At 50.3% G+C, this 16,927-nt stretch overlaps 3 protein-coding genes and 1 long non-coding RNA gene across 8 annotated transcripts; 3 read left to right on the forward strand and 1 right to left on the reverse strand.

Annotated features, from left to right (window-relative positions):
- The first annotated feature begins 19 nt into the window (after nucleotides 1-19).
- On the forward strand, nucleotides 20-12,847 carry POLR1B (RNA polymerase I subunit B). Of its 2 annotated transcripts, none has more exons than XM_085541116.1 (15): nucleotides 20-313; nucleotides 397-564; nucleotides 692-838; nucleotides 984-1,116; nucleotides 1,431-1,567; nucleotides 3,038-3,261; nucleotides 4,644-4,815; nucleotides 5,801-5,972; nucleotides 6,076-6,357; nucleotides 6,724-6,857; nucleotides 7,298-7,468; nucleotides 8,057-8,213; nucleotides 8,981-9,177; nucleotides 9,577-9,830; nucleotides 11,345-12,847. In XM_085541116.1, exons 1-15 carry the CDS (start codon nucleotides 35-37, stop codon nucleotides 12,225-12,227), a joined length of 3,510 nt encoding a protein of 1,169 aa, XP_085397242.1. In that variant the 5' UTR covers nucleotides 20-34; the 3' UTR covers nucleotides 12,228-12,847. The 2 variants fall into 2 exon arrangements, with proteins under 2 accessions (XP_085397242.1, XP_015712484.2); XM_015856998.2 differs by having other exon boundaries at nucleotides 146-317.
- Nucleotides 10,290-13,163, reverse strand: LOC146761299 (uncharacterized). Its single transcript, XR_014943819.1, has 2 exons — nucleotides 12,645-13,163; nucleotides 10,290-12,503 (listed from the first exon to the last, which is right to left on the reverse strand). It is a non-coding gene; the product is annotated as an uncharacterized LOC146761299 (long non-coding RNA).
- Nucleotides 13,164-13,264: 101 nt separating this feature from the next.
- On the forward strand, nucleotides 13,265-14,510 carry PTCRA (pre T cell antigen receptor alpha). 3 transcript variants are annotated; one of them, XM_015857003.3, is made up of 4 exons: nucleotides 13,265-13,449; nucleotides 13,561-13,872; nucleotides 13,967-14,008; nucleotides 14,107-14,510. In XM_015857003.3, exons 1-4 carry the CDS (start codon nucleotides 13,404-13,406, stop codon nucleotides 14,226-14,228), a joined length of 522 nt encoding a protein of 173 aa, XP_015712489.2. In that variant the 5' UTR covers nucleotides 13,265-13,403; the 3' UTR covers nucleotides 14,229-14,510. The 3 variants fall into 3 exon arrangements, with proteins under 3 accessions (XP_015712489.2, XP_085397254.1, XP_085397253.1); XM_085541127.1 differs by having other exon boundaries at nucleotides 13,270-13,449; nucleotides 14,086-14,369; XM_085541128.1 differs by having other exon boundaries at nucleotides 13,266-13,449; nucleotides 13,967-14,305.
- A 141-nt stretch (nucleotides 14,511-14,651) lies between these two features.
- On the forward strand, nucleotides 14,652-16,919 carry CNPY3 (canopy FGF signaling regulator 3). Of its 2 annotated transcripts, none has more exons than XM_015857002.3 (6): nucleotides 14,652-14,765; nucleotides 15,390-15,513; nucleotides 15,643-15,739; nucleotides 15,986-16,108; nucleotides 16,287-16,404; nucleotides 16,515-16,919. In XM_015857002.3, exons 1-6 carry the CDS (start codon nucleotides 14,669-14,671, stop codon nucleotides 16,706-16,708), a joined length of 753 nt encoding a protein of 250 aa, XP_015712488.2. In that variant the 5' UTR covers nucleotides 14,652-14,668; the 3' UTR covers nucleotides 16,709-16,919. The 2 variants fall into 2 exon arrangements, with proteins under 2 accessions (XP_015712488.2, XP_085397252.1); XM_085541126.1 differs by lacking the exon at nucleotides 14,652-14,765 and adding an exon at nucleotides 14,787-14,944.
- The last annotated feature ends 8 nt before the right edge of the window (nucleotides 16,920-16,927 follow it).

Genomic DNA, 16,927 nt, shown 5'->3' on the forward strand with positions numbered 1-16,927 from the left:
CTGTAATGTGGGGCGGGCACGGCACTGAGGAGCGATGGCTGCCATGGCCGTGGGCGGGAAGCACGCGGCAGCACGCGCTCCGCCTCGCGGCCGTCCCGCCCCGCCCCGCAGTGTCCCGGCAGCCGGCGGGGCGGGGCGGAGCGGAGGAGGCGCACGGAGGCAGCATGGCGGCCGCCATGGAGCAGGGCATGGCCCACGAGCCGCACCGATTGAGACGGCGGCAGCGGCCCCGCAGCGGGGTACGGCGAGACCTGACCGCCGCGCACATCGAGTCCTTCAACTACGCCATCAGCGAGGGGGTGTACCGAGCGCTGCAGGTGCCGGGGGGGGCGGGAGGGAAGCGGGGATGGCGCTTGGTGGAGCTCGCCCTGACTTGTGGGCTGCCGTGTGTTGCAGGACATCCCGCCCTTGGAGCTGGCGCTGAAGGACGGCCGCGTGGCGCTCACCGTGGTGGGGGTCGCCATCTCGCCGCCCTTGGTGCCCAAGGGGACGCTGTGCCACGAGGTGAAGGTGTTCCCGGCCGAGTGCCGCGGGCTGCGCAGCACGTACCGCGGGAGGCTGACGGTGAGCGGGTTTCTTACCTCAGCTACGGCTTCGGGAAGCGTTCAGAGAGCTGTGTCCTGCGGTTATTATACCGGGAACAAAACGAGTTCAGCTCAGTCTGCTCACTGTTGGCTTTGTATCGTTTTAGGTTGACATCAGCTGGTCAGTGAATGGCATTCCACAAGGGACCATTAAACAGCCTGTGGGGTATATTCCAATCATGGTGAAGTCCAAATTGTGCAACCTTTATAATCTTTCTCCCCAAGAGCTCATCCAGCACCACGAGGAGGAGGAGGTAACGAGGATCTTGTGTATCAGGACAACATGCAGTATATTAGGCCAGTGTTAGGCTTGAGTGTTTTTATAACATAGTAGAAGTGTTTTCTTATTTTACTTGAAATTATACTTCAAGCGCATTAAAAGCCTTTTCTTTCTGACAGGAAATGGGGGGCTACTTCATAATTAACGGCTTAGAGAAGGTTATTAGAATGCTGATTATGCCCAGGCGCAACTTCCCTCTTGCACTGTCGAGACACAAGTGGAAAAACAGAGGTCCTGGTTTCACAGAGTACGGTAAGCTAAAGGCCTTGCTACCACATCCCTCCAGAAGCTGCTCATAAACAAACAGGGATGACCAACTAGAGCTGCTATTTTGTTGTTGCTGTTGCATGGTGTTCATGTTTTCAGGTAAATTGTACTACATAGGAAACCAAGTGGTTGGTAACACCATAGTGATGCATGAGGCAAGTGCTTGCCTTTCAGGTGGTTTCTGAGCTGCCTGTGCTGATCTACTGAATCATCTCACACCGGCTCGGACATCTCACATAAGTGCTGTCTGTATTTCTTGCTTAGCTCATGTTGGCTTTTGCTTCTGTTAATTCCTGCAGGAATAATGATGCACTGTGTTAAAGAAGAGCACAGCGCAATAAACATGAACCTTCACTACCTGGAAAATGGCTGCGTAATGTTGAACTTCATTTTTCAGAAAGAGCTGTTCTTCCTTCCCTTGGGATTTGCTCTAAAGGTAAACAAATAATACACATTACACTCTTGCTGTGTTAAATAAATGCAGAAGTTTCACTAAGCATTTCTATTTTCATGAGTAATGAGAGGCAGCTGATGCCATGTTAAGTATTTTCAGTCATATTTCCGATGTTGGTTGAAGAACTGTAGAGCAAACTGAGCCTGCATGTGTGATGCAGTGTGCAGGTGGAGCAGAGGAAGTGCATGCAGGCTTATGCCAAAGTATTATGGCTTCCTGCTAATGAATGTTGTGGATTAATAGCTCGTGGAGGATGTAAGGGCTTGTAACCTAACCGGAAAGATCCTAGGAGTATTTTTATAATTCATTGACCATTTAAGAAACTGTTAGGTCAGCCTCGACTATAACAGTGTTAATCATTAAAGTCAAGCTCTCATATAAAAGGAAACCAGTAAACTGGTTCTCTTCTTTTTTTAAAGGAGAAAAATAAAATGCTGTTTTTGTTTGGAACTGGAAACACTTAAGAATTGGAAGACAAAACCAGTAGTGCCAGTTTGAGCACATTGGGTGCAGTTAAACTGCTCTTTAAGTAGCAGGGAAAGCTTGATGTTAGTCAAGCCTTTCCAAATTTCTCCATTAAAAACAGCAAAGCCTGGGTGCTTCAGCTGTGTGTTACACAGCAGCTAAGGGTTAGGGCAAATTGTGGCCTGTGGCACCACAGCTTGTCTGGTCTCAGGGAATTTACGTGTTCTTTCAGCCTCCTGTGTTCAGGACTTAAAATTAGTCAGCAGAGATAGGTAATTACCCTGTGTTTTAATAAGCAAGGGCATTATACTGACTTTAGCTTACAGGATGTCATAAGCTAAGCAGGCTGCACTGTCTAAAGTTTGAATTCTTCCATGAATATCATGCCATGGGTTTGCATGCCCCCTTCATCAGCCGTTTAATAAAGAAATCTGTCTACGTGTCTTTTTCATGCCGTTCCCATTTTTTTTTTTTCTGTGAGCTTCTTGAAGGCTTTTTAAATGTAGTGGAGAGACAGTTTGCTTACAGATGGGGGAGGTTTGTCAGCCAGTTACTGGTGAGCAGAATGGTCACTTAAACCCTGACATAAACAACTAGGAAACATTATAACACCAAGTGCTCAGAACACAGGATTTAAGCATGAGATGTAGAAAATGAATTGCTGAAGCTGAAGTGGATTGTAATAGGCTAAGCTGTCTTTTGACTTCTGTGGAGATAAGGAGTTAACTTGAGACAAAAGAAGCCTTTTAAGATAGAGGATGCAAGTTTGTTTGTTTGTTTTTCCAAGGGTTTTGTTAGACTGGAACCACTTGTGATCATCACCTCATTCATATCCACTGTGCTGCTCTTGAAGTACATTAATCCCACAGTATTTTTCCATTTCCAGAGGACCGAAAACCTAAATCATTGGGGTACCCAACCTCTGCTGTTTTATGGCCAGATACTGTCACGACTGTTCTTCTGATCTGATGTGCATCTGTCTTTCAGGCATTAGTTAATTTCACAGACTACCAGATTTTTGAAGAGCTGGTCAAAGACAAGAAAAACGACTCCTTTTATGTGAACTGTGTTACTGAGATGCTTAGAGCAGTAGCTGAAGCACATTGTTACACGCAACAAAACGTCCTCGATTACCTTGGAAAGAGCTTCAGAGTAAAACTCAACCTTCCCGAGTGGTACAGCAATGAGCAGGCTGCGGATTTCATTTTCAAGTACGTATGTACATGTTTAGGAGTGTGTGCTTGTGCTATTGCATTGAAATTCAAGCAACTTTAGGAATACTCTGCCATATTATTTCACACTCTCATTACAGTTTTTGTACATGGTAATAAAATAGCAGCGGGTGGCCAGTTCTTGGTGGAACTTCAGGATACTGTGATAAACTATTCTGTTCAAGTTGAAAGAAGGGGAAGTTGTGTGGACAGCTTTAGTTTCAATAGGTTGAACCATTAGGGTAATTTGTGGCGTTTTATCTGCTGTTTCACGCAGTCATTAGCAACTATTACGCGAATTACACTTAAATGATAGGAATTGGATGTTTTAAAGTCTCCCTTTTTCAATGGAATAAGTTAGGAAGAAATGGAAGAGAGGGGTTTGAGATTGCCAGCGTGACAAGCATTCAACTAACTTTCTTTTTCGGGTAATACAGATTTTAGTTCTTTGACCAAGTGTTTTAGTAAAGTGTTTTGAAAAGTATCATTTGGGATGCCCAAGTCCTTGAGTACCTGGAAATAAGGAGTAATCATCAGGTGTCTAAAAGCACTGAGGCAATTTTTCAGTGCCTCAGAGAAGCACTTAGAATTGTTGGAAGATCAGCTCTTTGTACTGAGAAACAGCGGATAATTTCAAGAAAGTCATACTGTAATTTTCTTCAGTCTAAATACTCTCGTGCTTTTTGGTGGTGTCTTATTGTCCCGTGGTATGTTCTGTACGCAATGTTTGTCAAAGCTGTCTGCGCTGTGGAGATAAGAGCAATTGTGGAAAGCATCAATTGGGGTGTACTTTGCATTGTAACTTCTACCTGGCCAGAACTTTCTTTGAATGTTTGTTTTTATGGTGAAGTTGTACAGACTTCAGAAGAGGGCGCTATGGAGCAGAGGTACAGAGTGACCAGATCCTGTGTGCTCATATTCTGGAAGGTTGTTGTGCTTACATCTTGGAAAGCAAGTTATTTCTGTTGTCTTGGAAGGCAGTTTATCAGCTTTACTGCTTGCATTAAAATGTCATTCAGCACACATTTCCACACAGGGATTTGATTGCAGTGTTCTGTGATCTGTTACTAGTCTCCAGCTTGGATTTTGGGGTGGAGTTGGGCACATGTATATGGTTATGTAGTGGTGTTTGGTGTCATACCTGCTGCAAAATAATGTACAAATCTTATCTCTTAAGTGGGCCTGTGTATGTGAACTGTATACTTGTAAGGATGTGTAGTAGTATATGATATACATTTTTTCCATGAGGCTCACCTTCATCTGATCAACTGGCTGTATCTTTCTAGCAACAGGGGGAAAAAGATTTTGATATTATTTAGCAAACATGAAGAACTGCTGGCGTGACGAGCTGGTGTTAATTGTCCTTCTTTCTCTCCCTCCAGCAAGTGTATCTGCATACATCTGACAGACAGAACTGAAAAATTCTACCTGCTTTGTATGATGACCAGGAAGCTGTATGCTTTTGCCAAAGGGGAGTGCATGGAGGACAATCCAGACAGTCTAATGAATCAAGAAGTGCTTACTGCAGGACAGCTTTTCCTTATGTTCTTAAAGGTAAGGTCAAAAGGCCTGTGTGTGGACTGGTCATCCAATCCAGGACCTGCAGTGGCCAAAGAGATGGGAGAAATACAGAGCCAAACTGAAGAGCAGGGAGCCTTGGTATACTATAAAGACTTGAATCTAATGCAGCACAGCACGAACCGCACTAAATAGGGGCCTGAGTAAAACATGGAGTGAAAAGCTTTGGGACTTTCAACAGAAATGAAAGCTCAGGCTTGGAGTCTGGTGAAGGAGGAACACCAGCTCGGAGGGTTTTGAAACAGCATATTGCTGTTGTGTCAGTTGATAGATTAGTAATAAAGATCAGCCTCTTTGTGGTGCTCCTGCTGTGTCACACAGCAGATGTGCAAGTAAATAACTGTCCCATCCTCTTTCTTTGAAAATCAGTGATTTATATTGTCATTTCTACCCCATCTTTGAGTTCTTTTACAGATCAGGAAGTCAGGAGTATACTTCCAATTTACACTGTTAATTTATTACTGGTGGTGTAAAAGTGCAGCTTCCTAAACTATTCCAGTTCACTTTGGATTCAAGTTATTTCTGGCATTTCTTCATTGTAGAATGCCAAAAAGAAAGTAATGCTCAGAAGTGAGATTTGTCAACCCCAAGTAATAAAGCTTCCCTGAGTTACCAGATAACTCATAATCTTTCTTTGCCATGTTAGCCAGAATCTTTAGCATCGCTTTGCTGAAACAATTCTAAAACTTGTCTACTACGTGAGTGGTTTCCATGGCTGTAAAAAAAGAGAATAAAAAGTGAATTATGTGAAGCATTGTAGCACTTTCCCAATCTGGTACCAGGAAGCAGAAGGGATTGCTGTCCTGCCTGGCCCTGTCAGATAAGCAGAGGAGTGAGCAACCTCTCCTGTAAATGCAAAGATTCTAAATAGACTGGCTTTCTGTTGCGTAGATAACTGAGCCACTCATTAGAGTGTCTGTGTTCCTGTATTTAATTCAAGTCTCACATTCTTAAACCACAGGAGAGGCTTGAGAACTGGTTGCAATCTGTTAAATTCGTTTTGGAGAAGAAAACAGAAAAGGCCAACATCACCATCAATGCAGACAGCTTGATGAAGGTGTTCGGCCTGACCACAGATGTTACCAAGTCATTTGAGTATCTTCTTGCAACTGGTAACCTGCGATCTAAGACTGGTAAGTCTTAAGGTATAAGAAGCCCTTTTTTTTACCTAAACAGCATGAGAAACAACATAAAACTGAGCAACATCCTGATGTAAACCTCCGTTTTGTTACTCAGGCCTGGGCATGCTGCAGGACAGCGGTCTGTGTGTGGTGGGGGACAAGCTGAATTTTGTTCGCTACCTTTCGCACTTCCGCTGCGTTCACAGAGGGTCAGTGTTTGCCCAGATGAGAACTACCACGGTGCGCAAACTGCTGCCGGAGTCCTGGGGGTTCCTGTGCCCTGTGGACACCCCAGATGGAGAGCCCTGCGGTCTGATGAACCACATGACAGCTGTGTGTGAAATAGTGACAGAGATGGTTCCTGTGACAGACCTTCCACCTATGTTATGTGCTCTAGGTACAGTTTACTCGCTCAGTTATCTAATGAAGCAGTCTTCATTTTTACCTTTCTGCCCTACAAACCCATATGTGGAAAATGTTCTAGTAACTTGAATTAAACTGCAGCTCCTCCAGTGATTAGCACAGTGATGGGAGTTTTGTTTCATCCAGAAGAGTGCTGGGGCTGGATGGGAAATGGCATTCTCACTTGTGCACATTTTATGTTTTCCATCCAGTCTCCTCTACCACTTTGCCCTGTCCAGATGTTCTGAATTTTTTCTGATGGCTCATAAAGCTGTTTTATGTGGATTGAGGCTTCCTGCAGAAATAACGTGCATTTGTCTGCTTTTTTGGCTGTTCCCTCCCCTGCCCCATCTTGTCACAGGTGTCGTCCCCATTGATGCGACCCCAAGCAAGCCTTACGCTGAGTGCTACCGCGTGGTGCTGGATGGTGCAGTGGTGGGCTGGGTCGAATGGGACCTGGCTCCTCAGGTTGCAGAAGCCCTCCGGCGATTCAAGGTTGTCTTCTTTAAAATGTGACTTACCTAAATGTGCTCCATATGCAGTGGCCAGAAATAAACCAAAAGACACCAGAGTTCTAAAGAAGCCTAACTTCTGTTTGCCTTTCAAGTCTGACCTGATAATTTATCTTATTCTGCACGTTTGTATTAGGATTTTCGTTTTTTCTTGTATTTATTTTAAAGTTTGGTCTCCTGGTTTATGATGTTGCCACTGTTGTGAGAACTTATTTTTTCAGCATGGTAGAAGTAATCTTGGTGGAGATATTACTAGAAATACCTTCTAAATTTGCTCTTCACCATTTTGTATTAATAGCTACATCCATGGATGGATCCATGCTTGGTAGTTCCATTGTGGGTGTGAACATAGCCTGTAGGATGCAGCTTAACTAAAACAATATTGGTTTGTATTCCTAAATCAGTGTTCCTTTACACAAACAGATAACACAAGAGAAGAGATTTCCTGCACGGGCCGAAGTGGTCCTTATCCCAATGACAGGAAAACCCAGTCTGTATCCTGGGTTGTTCATCTTCACTACCCCTTGCCGAATGGTGCGGCCTGTCAAAAACTTGCAGTATGGAAGGAAGGAATGGATTGGTACTCTGGAACAGGTAGGTTTGCATATTTCAGTTATAAAAGCGCTGCCTGTTACAGCAGTATCCTGCATAGAAGCGGTATATTGCATAGTGTTCCTCAAAGGAGCTGAGAATGAGACGTAGGTAGCTTGTGCTGAAGAGCTGGAATAGGTGGCTGAAGGGTTTTCTCACTTCTAGCTAATGAGTTTTTGGTACTTTTCTTAGAGGTAGGCTGGAGAAATCTTTTTCAAGTAGTGAAGTCTGCTTTCACTATTAACATAGTGAATGTTTCTTTAGGTGGATGATCGCTGTCTCATCACTTTTTATATCACATTCTGCAGATTACCAGTAAGCAGCCAAGTAGTGACTTGCCTGGAAACTTGATAACTTGGAACAATTAAAATGAGGGAGAGGAACTATGATGCGTATCGCAGTTTCATACTTTCAGACCTGCTTTCCTTGCAGTTGTCTGTGATTGTGGTAGAGTAGTTCAGTAGTTGTCTGATGTTTTACTTGCCTGCACACTGAGGTACAGTCAGCAACCACAGCTAAAACTGAAATGAGAAGTCACCAGGGGCAGCTTTGTCTTGCTTCTCCAACGTGTCCTATGTGTGATTCTTGCAGGTCTTCATGAACGTGGCCACCATGGAGTCAGACGTTGTGCCTGGAGTCACCACTCACCAGGAGCTCTTCCCTCACAGCATTCTGAGTGTGGTGGCCAACCTCATCCCCTTCTCTGATCACAACCAAAGTCCACGAAACATGTACCAGTGCCAGATGGGTACGTACTGTAGTGCCTACAGCTTCAAGTCTTCAGGCAAGGAAAGGGGGTGGGGAGAGAATCTCGTGTGTGCACCCCCCACGCTGCCACATGGCAACTCTTCCCAGCAGTTCTTACAGCTCTAAAGTTGATTGCTGTGAAATAAGTGACTGTTAAAGAAGTCAAGTTTATCATCCAGACAGCATTCCAGTGGGCAGTTCTAAATTGTAGTGCTCACAGTGCCTTATGTCTTTGTCAAGTTGTTTGTGGGGTTTTTTTTGTGGTTCTTTTGTAGGCTTTTTCTTAAATTTGAGGTTGTTGATCACACAGGTTAGTGTGAGGCACTGCACCAGCTGCTTGGGGCTGTCAGTATTAACAACTGTGCTGGCAGGAGTTCTCTCATCCCCCAGCTGGCAGAGGTTGACCTGCTTCTCACAAGCAGCCAGGGTAAATGCTCTGAAGTGGAGGTTTCTTTGCACCTGTTCTCAGTGGCTGCGCTATCACTGTGACTGCAGCTTTTGAGAGAGCAGCTACTGGGCATTTGTTGCAGGATATTAAAATGGCACAATGGAAGCAGTTCTTGTTTTTTTCTCTGCCAGTGATTTGATTAACTTGGTTGTCTGCCGGCAATTGGGATGTGGTATGTAGATGGAGTTTCAATTAGTTGACAAGCAAGTGATAACTCATTTTAGGTATTTCCAGCCTTGTCCTTAATAACATGCCTGGAGGACAGAACACTGTTTAACTGTGAATTGATCTTACGTAAATACAACTTTCTTTCTTTATAGGAAAGCAAACCATGGGGTTTCCAGTGTATAACTACAAGGACCGCTCAGATAACAAGTTGTACCTCCTCCATACCCCTCAGAGCCCTCTGGTGAGGCCCAGAATGTATGACTATTACGGTATAGACAGCTACCCAGTTGGTACCAATTCAGTTGTGGCTGTCATCTCCTACAGTGGCTATGACATGGAAGATGCAATGGTAAGCCACCAAAAGAAGGGATTATACTGTTCTGCAAAGGAATTTGGCGCGGGCAATTGTGAAGAAATGTGGTATGCAGTTGAGAAGAGCCCATTTTCTGCTTTTGCTAGTCAGTTCCATTAGGGTTGACACATGCTGTTATGCACCTTCTGCAGTAATGCTCAAGGTAGTGAGAGTAGAGCAGAGCTCCCTAGTGCAAGGCTGTGGGCTTCCAGCATTGATTGAAAAAAATGAGATTGTTAGAGACCTGTGCCTGTTGGAGTGATTATTGGCTGGGAGCTTTGGGGTTTTTTTTAACGTAGGATGGTGTTGTTAAAAGGTGTGCATCAGATCAGAATGGAAATGCTTTCTTTGAAGTTACTAACAAGTTCTTAACGGCATTTTTTTTCTTTCTCTTAGATTGTGAACAAATCTTCCTGGGAGAGAGGGTTTGCTTATGGAAGTGTTATCAAGATGGAGAGCATTGACCTTTCCCTTAAAGGCAACAGGGGAGGTGATAATTTAGTATTTGGTATCAGGCCTGGGGACCCAAATGTAAAGGAGAAGTTGGATGCTGATGGACTGCCTTTTGTTGGCTCCGTCCTGCAGCCCGGGGACCCATTCTACAGCTATATGAACCTCAACACAGGGGAGACCTTCACTGTGTACTACCAGTAAGTTCAGCTTGTTCCTTCTGTCCCAACATATTGAGTAGTCAGTAGCAGTGGAACCTGATGAGATGCTCTTCTAGGTGTTCCCTTTTCCCCTCACATAGCAGTTAAGGTGTCTGTTTATGGAGCATGACACTGATGCATGTTGTGTGGCTTGGAGTCAGTGTACGCTCAAGAGCTGCAGCATCTGACTTATCCTAGGAAATAAGTCTGGGAGTGGTAAAAGGAGAGAACTTACAGAAATGTTTTGCTGTCTCCCCAGTGCTGCCCGTCTGTCCGTCTGTCGTTTTCTGCAGTATTATGTTAACTGAATTGGGTGCTTGGTCCCCAGAGACTTGCCAGTCTCTTGCCTGAAGCTGTTGTCAATACAACATCATGCCCTGTCTGCAGCATTTGTAGAGTGAGGATAGTATTGTTTAGTTATTCATGCTTAGAGAGAAAATTAGCTTATGAAGCGCTTGGTTAACAGAATAACCAGTTTTTATTGGGAAAGCTATCTATTAATACTATACAATGAGTGCATTCAAACTGCATTGGAGAGATAACTGGTTGTGAGCAGAGCAGAAAGATTGAGTACGTGGCAGTGAGGACTGCCAGAACTTGCTGTCAGCTCAGCCTTATGCTCCTTCCCTTGTGGATCCTGTTCTGGCTCCCTACTCCGTATTCCTGTTTGCCAGCTCTTTTGTGCCAGCCTCACCTTAGTTCAGGTTCCTTACCCGTACAGCCATTTTACCTCTGAACTCTACAGCGCTTGTTCATTACGGTTCTATATGAGGTATTCATTTAGGTTCCTATGGAGAGGTTCCTTGCTCTCAATATTGCCTCCTGCCCCCAGTTTCCCCAGAGACCCTGCAACCTGAAGGGGCAACTCTCCCTGCTGTTCTAACTGTGCTGCACACACTGCTTGGATCTTAAGCTTGGCTTGGAAGGGGTTGAGAGCAGAGGCTTTGACTCAGAGTTCAGCCTGCAGCAGACATCCAGCATGTGAAACATCTGCTGAGGGTTCACTTGAAACAGCAGCGTAGCCCCAAACACCTGTTGGCAAAGGGCCCACTCAGCTCTCACTGTGCCTTTGCTCTCTGCTCCTGAGCTTTCCTCTCTGAGCTTTGCCCTGAACCTGTTCATTTATGCTAGCGTCCCATGAGGACAACGTTAATTTATTGCACAGGAAAATGCTGCCTTGAAGCAAAACAACTGGCATGTCTGATGAGATGAGGTACTGATGAACCAGGTTTCAATGATTTGTACTTTATTCTCACAAGTGACACATTACCTCATCACGTGGAATTTGCAGCTGTGCCATCAGCATTAGAAGCAGCAAACAAATGGCACTTGGGTGATACCTTTGTTTGGCTGCTGTGCTCCAATTCTTACGCCCTCTGATTTCCCTGAATGATATTCTTCAAAAAAAACGTGATCCCCAGCTTTTATTAGACTTAAAAGTGGTTTGGTGTCTTTGCTTCGTTTCCTAGCTCGAAGTGACGAGCGCATCTGTCAATGTTTTTCCACCTACACAGGAATAAAGAGGTCGGCATTGTAGACAACATCAAGCTGTGCAGTAATGACCGTGGCACTGGGAAATTCAAGAAGGCCTGCATCACCGTCAGAGTTCCTCGAAACCCAACTGTTGGAGATAAATTTGCCAGCCGCCATGGGCAGAAGGGCATCCTGAGCCAGCTGTGGCCCGTCGAAGACATGCCGTTTACAGAGAACGGGATGGTTCCAGACATCCTCTTCAACCCCCACGGGTTCCCCTCCCGTATGACCATCGGGATGTTAATTGAGAGCATGGCGGGGAAGTCAGCAGCGCTGCACGGTGCCTACTACGATGCCACTCCCTTCACCTTCACGGAGAAGAACTCAGCCTTGAAGTACTTTGGTGAGACTTTGGTGAGCGCGGGCTATAACTTCTTTGGGACAGAGAAGATGTACAGCGGAATCAGCGGCGTGGAGCTGGAGGCAGACATCTTTGTGGGGGTCGTGTACTACCAGCGCCTGCGCCACATGGTCTCCGACAAGTTCCAGGTGAGGACAACGGGCCCCCGGGATTCCGTCACCAACCAGCCCATCAAGGGGAGGAACGTGGAAGGGGGGATTCGCTTCGGTGAGATGGAGCGTGATGCGTTGTTGGCTCACGGCACCTCCTTCCTGCTGCACGACCGCCTCTTCAGCTGCTCCGATGCCTCTGAAGCCTATGTCTGCACCAGCTGTGGCAGCATGTTATCTCCTCTGCTCCAGCGCCCACCACCTTCCTCCGTGGCAAGCAACAGGAGGTACTCCTGCATGCTGTGTGGCAGGATGGACACCATCCAGGTCATCCCAGTGCCTCACGTTTTCCGGTACTTCTTGGCCGAGCTGGCAGCCATGAACATCAAGCTAAGGCTCACGCTGGAGCACTAATCCTGCAGTGAGAGAGAGGAAGCACGCCTTAGTCCTGCCCCTTATGGGCTTCAAGGGTTAAGTTCTCAGGTTTGTCAGGCAGTTCACAAGGTTAATTTCATGTTTGCGTTGTGATGGGGTGGTGCCGCACGGTGCAGAAATGCGGTCCCATTGGTGTTTGCACGTTGTAAGAGATTGCTATTACAACGTGTGTGGAAATCAAGCAGGATCACTGTTCCTACGGGCCGCCGGCTTGAAAGCGGTGTGAGTTTTCTGTTTGCTGAGAGCTGGCAGCAGCTGTAAAGATGAATAGGTCACAAACAGCATGAAGCGAATGCTGGGAGTGACGGTGCATTGCACTTTTTTTTTGTCATTATTTTTTATTTCAATATTTTGACCCAAAGAAGAAAGCAGATGGCTTTCCAGCCTGGCTCTTACCTTGGCTCCAGCGCTTCTTGGGTTGCAGAGGTGCACGGCCACAGGCAGGTTCTCAGCCCTGGGGCAGACTGTGTCCCCAAGTCCCAGCGGTGGCTGTGGCCTCTCCTCAGGTATGAGCCTCGTCTGGTTGGCACCAAGATTTTTATACATGTTAAGAGTTCTTTATATGTTTCTTTAAAAAAAAAAAAAAGCATTTAAAGCTGTGGCTGCAGCCAGCCTTGCTGCGTCCTCCTGGGGGATCCAAGGGCAGCCAGGGGGGTGGTGGGATCTCCTGCCTGCCACAGTGGCTCAGGGCCGGCCTGGGTGGCTCTCCCAGGGCTTGGGCGGCCGCGGGAGCCGGGAGGCTGTGGGGCTGTCGTTTGTGGGTGAGGCGTTGGGGTACCGCACCCCAGCTGGGGCCTGGCCCCTCTGCACCAGCTGCAGCAGCTCAGCAAATGAAGGGGTGGCTGGGGCCGGGGGGGCTGAGTCCCCTGTCTGATCCGTCATAGCGCTGCCCGGCTCCATCATGGCGCTGCCTGTGGCCGTACCACTGTAGCGGGGGGAGGAGGGGAGGAAGGGCGCTACCACTGTGTGCGAGAGGGGGAGGCTGGCAGCACTGGGACTAGAGAGTGGTGAGGCAATGGCACCCACACCAGGGGCTGTCTCTGCGCCGTGCCCGCCTACCCCTCAGCGCTTTGCCCCAGGTGCAGCTCGGAGCAGTTGGGAGCAGGTGGCAGTAACGGCTGGGAGCTGAGCCACTGCTGTGCTGCTGCCGCTGCCATGGAGGTGCCCTGGTTGTTGATGGCCTCTGCTCTGCTCCTGCCCCGTGAGTAGCCAGCGGGAGGGTCGAGGTGGTGGGTGCACGGTGGGCTGGTGGCCACTGAGCCCGGGTGTGAAGGCCGGGCCCCAGCGCAAAGCTTAACCTGCCTCCTTGCAGCCGGTGGGGCTGCCGACCCCCTGCCCACGCTGGCCCCCCCGCTGACCATGGTGGTGTCGGGGCAGCGGCGGCGGCTGGTGGTGTGTGTGGTGAGCGAGCTGCCCGCCAGCTCCGGACACGCCGTGTGGATCTCCGCTGGGAACGGCAGCACTTTGCAGTCCTTCACCTACGGGGCTTCGCAGGAGGACGGTGGCACCGTGTGTGCGGTTTCCATCCTCCCTGACGGTCCCGTGCAGCAGGAGCTCCTGGCGTGCCACGTGGGGCCCAACAGCAGCGCTCCAACCCACAGCTCCAGCCCCATGGCAGTTGCAGGTACAGACAGGGGTCATTCATGGGAGCGGGGCTGTGCTGGGTCAGTGTCACACAGCGGTTTGAAGCAGCCCCCTCCATGCTGTTCCCCATCCAGCTGGCAGCGATGAGGCAGAGCTGTGTCCCAGCGGCCCTGTGGGTGAGTGCTGCGGCAGGAGACTGGGATGGTGGATGGAGAGATGGGGGGCATCGAGCTGGGGATCTGAGGGCCTGCAGCCACTGCTGTCCTTGTTTCAGAGCCCCGGGCCTGTGCTGCCGTGGCGCTGCTGGTGGCTGTGCGGGTGCTGCTGCTGAAGGCCGCGCTGCTCGACGCCCTGCTCACCGCCCTGCTCATGGCCCGGCACCGGGCAGGGCGATAGGGGAGGAGTGTCCGGATGGAGAGTGGGAGACCAGCCTGGATGGAGCTGAGAGCGGAGCACAGACAGCCCGGTGTCATCATAGTATCATCACAGTGTCGTGCGGGTTGGAAGGACCTTAGAGATCATCGAGTCCAACCCCCGGGATTCGAGCCTCTGTGTAGCAGAGCGGCACTTCGGCCACTTGTGCCACAGGGGGATTCGAACCCACGGCCTGCGGTGTTACAGCGCGGCATTGCGACCACTGCGCCACCGGGGCGCACAGGGCCACGGCGGCACGGAACCGCCTCACAGCGAGGCGGGGCTTACTCGGCGGGCCGGGCGCTGATTGGCCGCTCGGCTCGGGCGCTGATTGGCCGGGAGCGCCACGCGGGCCGCCGGGGTTGGCGGTGGCGGCGCGTTGCCGCGGTGACGGGGGCGGGGCTCAGGCCGGAAGCGGAGCCATGGCGGCGCAGGGCCCCGCCGCGCTGCTGCTGCTGCTCGTGGCGGCGGCGGGAGGAGACGAGTCGGAATGGGTGCGGCTGCCCAGCAAGTGCGAGGGTGAGCGGGACCGGGCGGGGCGGGACCGGGCACAGGAGGCGGCAGCCGGGCCTGCCTGCGGATCACGGAAGCGAAGGGAGCGGAGGATCCGCCGGGCCGCAGGGCTCCCGTTGGACTGTGTTACGGCTGAAATAAAACTGAGTTCCCCCCTGCCCCTCTTTGATTTCTTTCTGTTCTCTGTAAGTACCCGCTCCGTGTGTCAGTGCCCTGCGGTGTGATGCAGCCGGCCCCATCCCAGTGTGGGAGGCACAGGGTGGTGTCCTGACCCCGTGTGAAGTGATGGGCAGGAGCAGATGCAGGGCTGACTGCCCCTGGCTGTGGATGCCCCGTCCTTGGAGGTGTTCAAGACCAGGTTGGACGGGGCCCTGGGCAACCTGATCTAGTAAAGGTGTATGTTTGGTGGCCCTGCCAGGCAGGGGGGTTGGAACTACATGATCCTTGAGGTCCCTTCCAACCCGGGTCATTCTGTGATTCTGTGCTATTGAGGCCCTGCTGCTGCAGGAGATCATCAGTGGGGATGCTGCTCTTTGTGAACACCGATGGTGGCCGTGCCCTGTGAGCTCTTCTCCCATCATCCAGCTCCTCCTCGGGACCCACTGACCTGCTCTGCTTTCCCTCCCGCAGTGTGTAAATACGTGGCGTTGGAGTTGAAATCGGCCTTTGAAGAGACCGGCAAGACCAAGGAGGTGATCGACACCAAGTATGGCTTCTTGGATGGGAAGGGAGCTGCCGTCAAGTACACACAGTCGTAAGTGGAAACAGAAAGGGCTGAGTCCCTGCTGTGGAGCATGGAAACATGACAGGTCGCTTCCTCCTGATGCTGGGTGCTGTTGTGGGGTGCAGCACCGAGCTGTTCCCCTCCTTCTGCTCCATGCAGGGACATCCGGCTCATCGAGGTGACGGAGAACATTTGCAAGAGGCTGCTGGACTACAACCTGCACAAGGAAAGGAGTGGCAGCAACAGGTTTGCAAAGGTGGGTTTTCCCTGCGTCCCTTTGGGTGCTGAAATGTGGTGGGTCCTTCCAGGTGCCAGCTGACAGCAGGGAAGGCCGTGCTGCTCTGGGGGAGGCTCCGTCTCACATGTATCTTCCTGTTGTGTTTAGGATGGGGTGCCCAATGCATAGAGGCACTGGTGGACACGTAACCCCCCCAGTGTCAGACACCTTGTGCTTCTCTATGCCCTTGGGCTCAGGCTCACTGGATGGCACTGTTCTTCCCAGGGTATGTCAGAGACGTTTGAGACCCTGCACAACCTGGTGCACAAAGGCGTCAAGGTGGTGATGGACATTCCATACGAGCTGTGGAACGAGACCTCTGCCGAGGTGGCAGATCTCAAGAAGCAGGTACCCACTTGGGCTCACTGTGCTGCAGCTGTGTGGGCTCAGTGGGGATGGGATGGGATGGGATGGGATGGGATGGGATGGGATGGGATGGGATGGGATGGGATGGGGTGGGGTGGGGTGGGGTGGGGTGGGATCTTGCTGCCCTGCGCTGGGTGCCAGGCTGTTTTCTCCCTGTCAGTGCGACGTGTTGGTGGAGGAGTACGAAGACGTGATCGAGGACTGGTACCGGCACCACCAGACGGAAGATCTGTCCCAGTTCCTCTGTGCTGACCGCGTGCTGAAAGGGAAGGATGCCAGTAAGTCTTAGGGGCTGCCTGGTGCAGCGCTTGGCTGTGGGACACAGGGAATCCAGCAGGGGCATGGGGAGCCCTGCGTGTCCCTCAGGGCCGTCTCTCCTCCTGCCCAGGCTGCTTAGCGGAGAAGTGGACAGGCAAGAAGGGGGACTTGGCCAGCACTGGGGAAAAGCCGAGCAAGAAGAAGAGTGGCAAGAAGAAGAAGAAAGCTGGGAAGGAGCAGAGCGAGGGCGCCGAGAGCCTCTCAGAGGACAGCGGGGTGCAGGAAGCCGCCCCGCTCCCCCACAGCCCCACGGACGAGCTATAGGCGGCGGCTCGCAAGGACTGAGCGGGGAGAAGGGCTCTCCCCCGTGCCACAGCCGTAGCTCCCGGCCCACTACGGTACGGACTCGTTCCCCTCGCAGCGCCGGGCCGGGGCCGCGTCCTCCCAGCGCCCGCAGCGCGGCCGGGGCCTGCAGCGCCGGGACTGCGAATAAACGCCTTGATCGTCGGGACTGCGAATAAACGCCTCGATCGCCGAGCGCCG

Source organism: Coturnix japonica, chromosome 3, assembly GCF_054131305.1.
Source record: "Coturnix japonica strain WE chromosome 3, WE-NBRP24, whole genome shotgun sequence".
In the NCBI taxonomy this organism is placed as follows: domain Eukaryota; kingdom Metazoa; phylum Chordata; class Aves; order Galliformes; family Phasianidae; genus Coturnix; species Coturnix japonica.

Bases quoted from the DNA above. Each gene is read 5' to 3' on its own strand.
- PTCRA (XM_085541128.1), top strand. From the start codon at position 13,404: ATGGAGGTGCCCTGGTTGTTGATGGCCTCTGCTCTGCTCCTGCCCC. The intron at 13,450-13,560 runs GTGAGTAGCCAG...GCCTCCTTGCAG, and splicing joins CTCTGCTCTGCTCCTGCCCC to CCGGTGGGGCTGCCGACCCC. The intron at 13,873-13,966 runs GTACAGACAGGG...TTCCCCATCCAG, and splicing joins CAGCCCCATGGCAGTTGCAG to CTGGCAGCGATGAGGCAGAG.
- CNPY3 (XM_015857002.3), top strand. From the start codon at position 14,669: ATGGCGGCGCAGGGCCCCGCCGCGCTGCTGCTGCTGCTCGTGGCGGCG. The intron at 15,514-15,642 runs GTAAGTGGAAAC...TGCTCCATGCAG, and splicing joins GCCGTCAAGTACACACAGTC to GGACATCCGGCTCATCGAGG. The intron at 15,740-15,985 runs GTGGGTTTTCCC...TGTTCTTCCCAG, and splicing joins GCAGCAACAGGTTTGCAAAG to GGTATGTCAGAGACGTTTGA.
- POLR1B (XM_085541116.1), top strand. From the start codon at position 35: ATGGCTGCCATGGCCGTGGGCGGGAAGCACGCGGCAGCACGCGCTCCG. The intron at 839-983 runs GTAACGAGGATC...TCTTTCTGACAG, and splicing joins AGCACCACGAGGAGGAGGAG to GAAATGGGGGGCTACTTCAT. The intron at 1,117-1,430 runs GTAAGCTAAAGG...TAATTCCTGCAG, and splicing joins TCCTGGTTTCACAGAGTACG to GAATAATGATGCACTGTGTT.